Source organism: Procambarus clarkii, chromosome 6 (assembly GCF_040958095.1).
Source record: "Procambarus clarkii isolate CNS0578487 chromosome 6, FALCON_Pclarkii_2.0, whole genome shotgun sequence".
NCBI lineage: Eukaryota > Metazoa > Arthropoda > Malacostraca > Decapoda > Cambaridae > Procambarus > Procambarus clarkii.
In genome coordinates this window covers 39,666,644-39,677,780 of record NC_091155.1, presented here as the reverse complement: position 1 = coordinate 39,677,780, position 11,137 = coordinate 39,666,644, and the positions used below count along the sequence as shown (strand labels likewise).

At 42.1% G+C, this 11,137-nt stretch overlaps 1 protein-coding gene across 4 annotated transcripts in view; it reads right to left on the bottom strand.

The window, feature by feature from the left end:
* LOC123754116 (selenocysteine lyase) overlaps positions 1-11,137 on the bottom strand; it is an 84,385-nt gene that overhangs the window by 12,567 nt on the left and 60,681 nt on the right. For all 4 annotated transcript variants that reach the window (XM_045736310.2, XM_045736312.2, XM_069308612.1 and 1 more), the window contains one exon: positions 8,510-8,594. In XM_045736310.2, coding sequence (XP_045592266.1) covers positions 8,510-8,594 — 85 coding nt within the window. The remainder of the gene's footprint in view (positions 1-8,509; positions 8,595-11,137) is intronic.

The following is an 11,137-nucleotide window of genomic DNA, read 5'->3' as shown; positions in this document are numbered from 1 at the left end:
GACGTGTATTTAATTTTTAAGAAACTGGATTGTGCAATACAAACACAGCTTTTGAATACTAAGTAAATGTATTTCCTTTAAAGACGGCAGCAGCACAGTACCGAAACCCTACACAGTAGCCGGAAGCCAAGATGACCTAGAAAAAAAGCCCAAAGAAAAGAAAACCAGACCAAAGTGGAGAACGAAAAATGAGCAGAAGAGAGAAAAGGGGAAGCACCCGGCTCAGAGACCACACCGATCCTGGTGGCTCAAGACTAGGCCAAAGGAGACACAAATCAACAACTACAGTACTCCCTAAGCCCAGTCCGGGGCCAGGCTTGACTTATGAGAGCTTGGACTACTAGGCTGTGCAGGACCACAGCCCGGTTGGTCCTGCACTTTTTGACTATCTAGTTTTCTCTTGAAGATGTCCACTGTCGTTCCAACACTATTTCTTATACTCGATAGGAGGATGTTAAACAACTGTGGACCTCTGATGTTTATACAGTGTTCTCTGATTGTGCCTATGGCACCTCTGCTCTTCACTGGTTCTATTCTGCATTTTCTTCCATATCGTTCACTCCAGTATGTTGTTATTTTACTGTGTAGATTTGGTACCTGGCCCTCCAGTATCTTCCACATGTATATTATTTAATATTTCTCTCATCTCCTTTTTATTGAGTACATTTGGAGAGCTTTGAGATGATCCCAATAATTTAGGTGCTTCATCGCATCTATGTATGCCGTATATGTTCTCTGTATTCCCTCTATTTCAGCAATCTCTCCTGCTCTGAAGGGGAAAGTAAGTAATGAATAGTACAACCATTGTGATGGGATCCCTGGATTTGAAAGTTCTCGTAATCTATCCTATCATTTTTCTGGCTGATGCAATATTTGCTTGGTTATGCTCCCTAAATGTTAGGTCGTCGGACATAATTATTCCCGACTGTATTTAATACCGTATTTTGTTTAAGGTCCTCCTTTTTATTGTACCTGAGTACCTGGAATTTATCACTGTTTAACATCATGTTAATTTCTGCTGCCCAGTTGAAAGCTGTATTAATATCTGCTTGTAGTTTTTAAATGTCTTCAGCAGAGGTAATTTTCATGCTGATTTTTGTGTCATCTGTAAAGGATGATATGAAGCTGTGACTTGTATTTTTGTCTATATCTAATATGAAAATAATGAAAAAGCAGTAGTGCAAGGACTGTACCCCTGTAACCTGAGGAACAGAGCTGCACTTGGACTCAATTTTATTTGGTTGACTGTTACTCTTTGTGTTCTGTACGACAGAAAATTTAATATCCACCTTCCTACTTTAACTGTTATTCCCATTTACCTCATTTTGTGTCTTATCACTCCATGCTCACATATATCAAATGCCGTTGTGAAGTCTATGTATATCACAGCTGCATTCCGTTTTCTTCTAATGCCTAAGTGTTTGTCATAGTGGTCAAGTAGCCGTGAGAGGCATGATTTTCCCGCTCTAAATCTTGTTGGTTGTTGGGTTATGAACATGTTGGCCTGGGTTATGAAGGTCATTGGTCTCCATGAAAATGGTGACCTGGGGCCAGATTCACAAAAGCACTTACGCAAGTACTTATGAACCTGTACATTTTTTCCCAATCTTTGGCGGCTTTGTTTCCAATTATTAAACAGTTAATAAGCTCCGAAGCACCAGGAGGCTGTTTATAACAATAACAACAGTTGATTGGCAAGTTTTCATGCTTGTAAATTGTTTAATAAATGTAACCAAAGCCGTCAAAGATTGAGGAAAGATGTACACGTTCGTAAGTGCTTGCGTAACTGCTTCGTGAATCTGGCCCCTGACTCCTAATCACTCTCTCAAATACTTGTATTATGTAGGATGTTAGTGCAACTGGTCTATAATTCTTTGCCAATGCTTTGCTCCCTCCCTTGTGTAGAGGGGCTATGTCTGCTGCTTTAAGCGCATCAGGTATCTCCCTCCCGTGTCCAAGCTCTTCCTCCACACTATACTGAGTGCCTGTGCTACTGGCACTTTGCATTACTTTATAAATAATGAATTCCATGAGTCTGGACCCGGGGCTGAGTGCATGCAATTTCTCTTTCAAAATCTGCCAAGCTCAGGTTGATATTAGTTATACAGTGGAACCTCTATTAACGAGTTTAATCCGTTCTGGCACCGAGCTCGTTACCTGGAAAACTCGTCTTAAACAAATTTCCCCATTTGAAATAAAGGAAATAAATTTAATCCGTTCCACTCCCAAAAACTTCCATACTTGTATGACTTTTTTTTATGTAAATATAATACTGCACATGTAAATATAAATGTTTTGTTGTAGTGTTTTAATATTTACTTTACCTTATGAAGAGTAGTTGCTGGCTTGAGGGAGACAATGGAGAGGTGGGAAGGAGGAGAGGGGTTATGGTGTAGAAGGAGAATCCACCTCTGAGTCAGGCGGACTCTCTCTTCTTGGGAATTTCACTCAAATTTCATTTCAAATGTCACACAAGGATGCGTTAGACCAGCACCAAATAAAAAACTACGTTGATTACACTCGTTGTGTCAACAATATAATAGTCATACCACAAAGATACAATACAATGCCGTTTTCTCAAATAGGCAATGTGGTTATTAAAGAAAACGGAAATTTCATGGCAAACATGTATACAATCCCCAAGTCGATCGGATAAGAATTGGATTTTATAGAAATATTTGCTCAAATGACGCTTCAGCGCGGTGTTTGGGGTGCATTCAAGAGAAAAAAGTGTGTCACGTTCAAGCGACATAACTTTCATAAAGTGTTATCACAAAGTGATAAATTAATTAAACATTTTCACACACCGGGTTGTCACTGCTTTATCAGGGCAGCTTTTCCAAGAATGCATTCACCTTTTCAAACATTCCAAACACTTCCCTGATCTCAGTGGAAGAGGCAGCATCCTCCCTTACCTCCTCATTCCCTTACTAATGGTGTAAATTGTTGATGAGGACCTGCCATACTCCCTTGTGAGATCAGTCACACAGACACCACACTCATGCTTTGCTATAATTTCCTTCTTTAAATCCACAGTAATTGTGTCTTTCTTCCTCTTGACAACACTATCTTTAGCAAGCAGCTTCTTTGGAGACATCGTGTTACAAATTGTAGTCGCAAAACCACTAAAAACCCAAAGAAAAGCTCAAATAAATCCAGAGGGATGCTTGTCATGTGAGATACAACAACAACACTGGCGTCGGAGGCGTCCGAGAATTTGCGAGAACCCGCGAGACGCTAGGAAGCGCCATGTGGTTTCACTCGTTAACACTTTCGCGCTCTCCGCAAAGGTCACTCAGCCAACCGAATGTGCGCGCTGCGTTTTTATCGCTTAAGCGTAAAAACAAAAATGTGTATACTCTTTTTACTCTTCTGACCTTAGTTCTCATGCTACGTATTTCATTTTGGTACCAACGTGTTCGCAATAAAATTCTCTAGAAGAACATTAGTAAAATAAGTCACGAAACATATAGGAATACCAGCACCAAATAAATAACTACGTAGATGACTCGCCGTGAGCGCCCATCAGCAACAAAATGTTTTTACTCTTGGGATTGTAATCACCTCCACACTTGTTCTACAGCGTTAATTTTGGTATCAATGGACTCGCAATGAAATTCCCAACACGGTGATATGAATATAAGCGTAGAATAATGATGCAGCCCGCCCGCAAGAGTGTGGGAAGTGGTGAAATTGTTACCCGGTATCGGTGACGGGACGACGCACGGCGCTTTGAAAGTTTATACTTATTTCACTCTCATGACATTAATTTTCTATGTACGTCATTCATTTTTATGTCAATGTGTTCGCAATAGAATGTTCTATGTGCCCATAGGTAAAAAATATCAACAAAGCGTAAGTTAGAATAGCGACAAATATAAAACAACGCTGGAACATATCAGTGAGCGTCAAACACACACGAAATATTTTTACTTTTGTTATGTTTGTCAAGATTATACTTGTTGCACACAGTTATTTTTGGTTGTATATTGATCGGAATAAAATTCCCTAAACAGACATATGCATATAATACATGATATGGGGGAAGAATTACCAGTATAAACGGCTAAAGTCACCCACCTGCAACCCGTTTGGGACAAAATACCATTTGATCGAAGTTATCCACACCTTTCATGAACTTATTGTACCATGCAGCCTAGTGGTGAGAAAGAGAGCCTCATAGCGCGCAGTTTGAATTAAACCCAAAGTAAATCGGATAAAAATTGAATTTTATACAAATATTTTAAAAGTTGACATAACTTTATGTCCACTATGCGTTTACGTTAGACGAAACCGAACGCGCCGGCGCGTCCAGATAGCGCGAAAGTGTTAATAGAGGCGAGCTCGTCAATAGAGACGAATTTGCTGCGAGTGGCTTGCTTGTTACTGGAAAAACTCGTTAATAGAGCCACTCGTTAATAGAGGTTCCACTGTATATACGTAGTTGTCCGGATCTTCCACTTTCATGCTGTTTATTGGAGTGCTAAACATGCCCTCATTCTGCTTTTTTATTTTTTTTTTAGGATTTCACTAATTTCTCTGTCATCCTCGGTGTAAGAACTTTCACTTATACGAATAGGTCCAACACTGGCAGTGGTTTTTGCTTTAGATTTTGCATTTGTGAACAAATATTTTTATTATTATTATTATTTCTTGTATTGCTTTCTGTTCTAGTTGCATTTTTTCAATCTGATATGAATGCTTCAGTCTTTGCTAGATTTTTTCCCTTTGTAGGGAAAGTCACGTCTGCTTAAGCATTTCCAGTATTTTTTTCTCTTTTGAAATGTCGTTCGCCTGCATTTTTTTTTTACATTGGACCACTTTCTGGCTTTCCTCAAAGAAACAAGTTTCAGACTTTATATGCCTTAGAAGTCAGTTGTTCTACTCCTTGTGTGAGATTTTATCACTTAGATCAGTTTCCCATTGAATGTTTTAAATTCCTTGTTTATTTTCTCCCAGTCTATCCTTTTATTAATAAAATTAAACTTACTGAATAACCCCTCTCGCTTGATCATTGTTTTAGGTCTATTATGAGTACTGATGTTAGTGTGCACTTCAATGAGCTAGTGATCTGAGTATGTGGTATCTGAGATTGTAATGTCTCTTATTATGTCTTCATTGTTTGTGAAGACCAGATCTACAATATTTTCGCTCCTAGTTCGCTCTGATATCTGATGGTTGATTGAAAATTTGTCACAAAATTTAAGTAGTTCTGTAATCTGTGGTTGGTTATGTCCAGATAGATTTCCTGGTATATTATTATTGTTTGGTATTCTCCATCTTAAACCAGGCAGGCTGAAGTCACCTTGGAAGATAATATGAGGTACTGAATTGGGTTTGCCAAATTATTGAAGCTATTCCCTATTTTGTTTATCTGTTCTGTGAATCCCTCAGCCGTTGCATCTGGCAGTTTGTATATTAAAATAATAATAAAGTTTATTTTATCTATTTTTACTCCCAGTACTTCAACCACCTTATCTGTAAAGCTAAGGAGCTCTGAGCATACAGCGTTTTCTCTAATATACAGATCTACTCCTCCATGTGACCTATTTACCCTATCACATCTATATAGATTATACAGGTAGATTATGGAGCCGGTCGGCCGAGCGGACAGCACACTGGACTTGTGATCCTGTGGTCCTGGGTTCGATCCCAGGCGCCGGCGAGAAACAGTCTCCGTGGTGTAGTGGTAAGACACTCGCCTGACGTTCCACGAGCGCTATGTCATGGGTTCGTATCCTGGCCGGGGAGGATTTACTGGGCGCAATTCCTTAACTGTAGCCTCTGTTTAACGCAACAGTAAAATGTGTACTTGGATGAAAAAACGATTCTTTGCAACAGGGGATCGTATTCAAGGGACCTGCCTGAAACGCTACGCGTACTAGTGGCTGTACAAGAATGTAACAACTCTTGTATATATCTCAAACAATGGGCAGAGTTTCTTTCACCCTATGCCCCTGTTACCTAGCAGTAAAATAGGTACCTGGGTGTTAGTCAGCTGTCACAGGCTGCTTCCTGGGGGTGGAGGCCTAGTCGAGGACCGGGCCGCGGGGACACTAAAAGCCCCGAAATCATCTCAAGATAACCTCAAGAAGGTATTCTGGTATTCAGAACTCACTGTATATAAATTCCCCTGCATGGGTTTCTGTGAAAGCTTCAAATACAGTACAACCTCGATTCAACGTACCCTGATTCAACGAATCTTCTAGGTCGCATACTTTTCAGGCCGGATTTATTCACCCGGTTCGACGAACAATTGTTTGCTGAAGCGGGGGATGTATGGATTTGCTTACAATATCAGGACAGAGTTTACAGACTGGTGGAAAATTTTCCCATTCTATCACAGGTGGTGGAAGCACGAAGGTGGTGGAGGCCAAGACCGTCAGTAGTTTCAAAGCGTTATATGACAAAGAGTGCTGGGAAGACGGGACACCACGAGCGTAGCTCTCATCCTGTAACTACACTTAGGTAATTACACTTAGGTAATTACAGGTAACAATTAATAATTCCTACATATGACAAGTTGGACCACACAAGTGGACCACACAAGTGGACCACAAAGTTACGATGTTGGGACAGTGGTGGAAAACTTTCCCATTCTATCACAGGTAACAATTAATAATTCCTTCATATGACAAGTTGGATCACACAAGTGAACTATATTAACCAAACACCAGCCAGAGTGCTCTACACAAGTGAACAACCAAGTTTCCATGATTTTCGTTCACCGATTTGTGGCACACGTATATCTTTGTAAATTAATTTAAGGCTGAAGCATGATTAGCTAACTACATGTGGTAAAATCTCCTTATAGACATTTTCTGTGATGAAACAAGATGAGTGAGGGTGGACAGATAAGGGAATATTGTACTGTAAACCTCACTTGGTTTTCCTTTGTCTGTGTCGTCATAGTTCAGTGACACATGAAAGTTTCAGACTAATAAATCATTTCTAAAACAAGTGTTTTAATAGCTGTTTATTATCCTAATTAAACTAAACTAAACTAAATAAAACCCAAAATATACTGTAATATAATAGACATCTGCTATTTGATAAATTATTTATGTTATTGGAACAACAACTACAGCACGAGTGGACGGGTCTAATCCTTGTACACACAGCACCATGTCTGTTTCGTTCGATTTCATTGCCACAGTTCAGTGACCTATGGCCTCGAAATAATAAAATTATTAATTATTATTATTACTGGGCAGAAATATGCAATCTGCCCAGCCCTCTCTCTCTTGCCTGATTTTTGTTGCCTGGTCATAGAACTCAATTAATCCTGATAGGCATGATTTGCCATCTCTGAACCCATGCTCAATCTTTTCCATCATCTTGCATGGAATGCAAGTTAGGGACACTGGCCTGTAGTTCAGTGCCTCCTGCCTATCACCCTTCTTCTATATTGGGACTACATTGGCCATCTTCCAAATTTTTGGCAGTTCACCTATTACCAGTGTCTTCTTGTACACCATGGAGAGTGGTAGGCACAGAGCTTCTGCTCCTTCCTTTAGAATCCATGGTGAGATTCAAGCCTGGCCTCGGGCCGGGCTTGGGGAGTAGAAGAACTCCCAGAACCCCATCAACCAGGTATCAACCAGGAGATTCCATCTGGGCCTATAGCCTTTGTCACATCCAAATCTAGCAGATGCTTTCTCACCTCCCCACTGGTAATCACAAACTCCTCTAGTGGTGTCTGGTTTGATGTTCCTTCCCTTATCTCTGGAACTTCTCCTTGCTCTGAGGTGAAGACTTCCTGAAATTTCTTATTGAGTTCCTCGATTTATGTCTGCTACTTTAAGTGCATCTGGTATCTCCTCCATGTCCAAGCTCTTCCTCCACACTATACTGAGTGTCTGTGCTACCGGCCAGCACTTTGCATTTCTTTGGCTGGTGCACATAGTTGAATGAACAGGTAAGTGGTGGCCATTGTTGGATGAACTGATGGTGAGCATGGATAAGTAGACAAATGGATGAAGGGCATGGACGGACGGGTGGGCGATAGGCATGGACGGACGGATGGGCGATGGGCATGGACGGACGGATGGGTGACGGGCATGGACGGACGGATGGGTGGGTGATGGGCATGGACGGATGGGTGGGTGATGGGCATGGACAGACGAGTGGGTGAGGGGCATGGACAGACGAGTGGGTGATGGACATGGACATACGGCCGGACGGGTGATGGGCATGGATAAGGTTTGTTCAACATTAGCCCATGTTGAAAAAACTGGAACAAATTCACAAAACATTATGATCCTTCATTTACCTGATCAGGCACATGGATAAATAAGTAACACTAAACTCCAGTAAATCACACACATAATAATAATGCACTTTTTCTTTAACTCTAAGAAAAAAATATCAGAGGGTTAAAAAATACAGCATTTATATTTGCCACCATTATCCAAATTTCAGAAGTGAAAATATTTGAATAGTGTCTGTGCTCAGCAGATATAGAGAACATAGTCAAAATAAGACCTTAAAACAAAGCATCATTGCATACTTTGATGATCGGTGTGTGCATGGCAAGCTGCTCCACAGCTGGCCTGAACAAGTCGACAATGACGTAGAATATCAGCTCCAGCAACCTGAAATTAAATTATCATAAATTCATTCATCTCCCAATTCTTACATATTTAACACTTTATAAGTTACAAGTTACATATTGGTTAACCCTTCCACTGTGCATAATGGCTGGAGCTGTTTTAAAGTACCACAAAAGATTTAAAAGTCCTGCATATACACGAGGCTTTCATTTGCTTACTGAAGCCTCCAGTAACCATCACCCATCTTGTAAAAAATCAAGAGTTCCTTACTTTCCTTCTAGGGCTTTAGTAAAAAGACAAGGACCATGACTGGCACATCACCATCCAGTGTGTGAACGTGCATGGCAGCCATACCAGGAGCCAGTGAACTTTTAACCGCAGCAAGTGAGTGATTACCATGTACAATACATATATTTACAGGCAAAATGTGTGCTATGGATAATTATAAGATTCAGACTTATACATACCTGGTAAATATATATTAGTATGAATAAATACATGGTGTGCATGTATTTATGCACATGTATCTGCATATAATTGTATTTTCAAAGTTATACATAATGAACACCACCTTTGACATATCAATACAAGTACGAAAAAAAAACAGTTGAATGTAATGAAACGCTAGTTTCTGGATGAGGCTTGAAGGCTTCCTTAAGCTATCCAGAAGTGAAGTAGTGCTATATTAGTTGGGGTCATCGTTCACAGTTCATATGCCTAGCGGGGACCACGAGCCAGAACTTGGCCCCCTCAGAGAGGCACAGGGAGCAATGGCCCACAAACACTTTACATTTAAAGTCAGCCATACTTGCCATCAACCAGGAAAAGCAGCCAGAAAGGTAGGTGAAACAAAACAGACCACTGTCTGGTTAAAAATGCAACTTACATCCCCTAAACAGCAAAAGAACTTCCCCAGAAAGAAAAACAAGCAACACTTCGTCAACTAGCCACCCCCTGCTTGTTAGCGCCATCCCCCCAAGGGGGAGAGGGGAGTCGGCCTGGATCAGTTGGGCTCCTCACCCCTCAGTTCTTGAATGATGATAGCCGCCCCACCGGAGGGAGGGATGGAGAGGGTCACGGAGCCTCCGGGGCTCACCCAGAAACTAGCATTTCATTTTATTCAACACTGGTTTTCTGTGGTGAGCCCGTCAGATCCCTGAAGGCTTACCCACTGGGACTTAAAAACTGGGACTTAACAGGGAGGCCGCACAACTGCAGGTTTCAATGCGAGGAAGAGAGAGATGGCCGTGACAAGCACCCCAACATCACAAGGCCACAAGGGGCTCAGGACGTTCATGAGATACCTGGCGGCCAGGACCCTGCTCAACCCCCATAACCCCCGCGCCTGAATATCGTCCCAAAACATATTGTGGGGAAAAAAACAAAGTTAAATGTAATGAAATGCCATTTTCTGGGTGAGCCCCAGACACTCCCTGGATCTATCAGACTGATATGCAATATACAGTATTAGTCTGGGGCATCAGTCAATTGGAGCTATCGTGGTTGCCGGTAAGCAACCACGATGGTGCTACTGGGGACCACAAGCCAGAACCTGGCCACCTCAGAGAGGCACAAGGAGCAATGGTCAATGGAAACCCCCATGTGATTGGGAGCATTCCATGTCTGCCATCGAAAGGTAGGTAGTTATGCCTACCCAGAAAGGTAGGCATAACAAAAAAAAAAAACCCACTTGGTAAGAAAATTGCAAACGAAGACTGAACAGAGGTAGAACTCCCCCAACACCCAAGCAAACATGTAAACGTCTTCACCGCCGCCGTGCTGCCCTCCCCTCCCCAGGAGGGGGAGGGGGAGCCCCGGATCCCCTTGCACCAGCTACTCACACCCTTAGTTCGGAGGCCACGTATCAAAAACAAAATGAAACCGCCGGCCGGAGGGAGGTTGGGCGCCAGGGGCTCTCACAGAAAATGGCGTTTCATCACATTCAATGCTGTTTTTCTGTGGGGAGCCCCTTCGGCTCATTGGAGCTACATAACCAAAGAAAAGTAAAAAGAGGGACTTACCCGGGAGGTGGCTGCCAGGCGCTCCTCAACTCGAGACAACTGGTTGCAGCTTGTGATCCAAAGCCACACACGAACGACCAGGACCAGGAATATTAACCAAATAATGGGCGGCCCGGATCCTGTTCCACCTCTAAAATCCCTGTGCTTGAATGTCAGCCCAAGACATGTTACCGAACATGGCAGCCAAAGCAACAAGCTTACGAACGTCATGGGCACATGGATAGATAACGCAGATGACGGCGAAGAGCCACAACCAGACACAGGATTCACCCCCAATTTGACTAACCAAGCATCAATGACCCAAGCGCCCCTCCAGAAAGTAGCCATCTCGTTCTTTGCCAGAAAAGAAGGAGATAGCTGCAACCGAACAAACCGACCACAAGGACTGAAAAAGCAAAAACCCCTGGGCCAGAGGAGAGCATGAAGCTTGCCAATATGACCCCCAAAAGCCAATGCCAACAGAAACTAAGACATGGAAAAACAATCTTGAACCAAAGGAGCAGCCACAAACTGAGGAGAGAGAAATGAGATCACGCTGTCGAAGGACTAGGATGACTCAGGCAG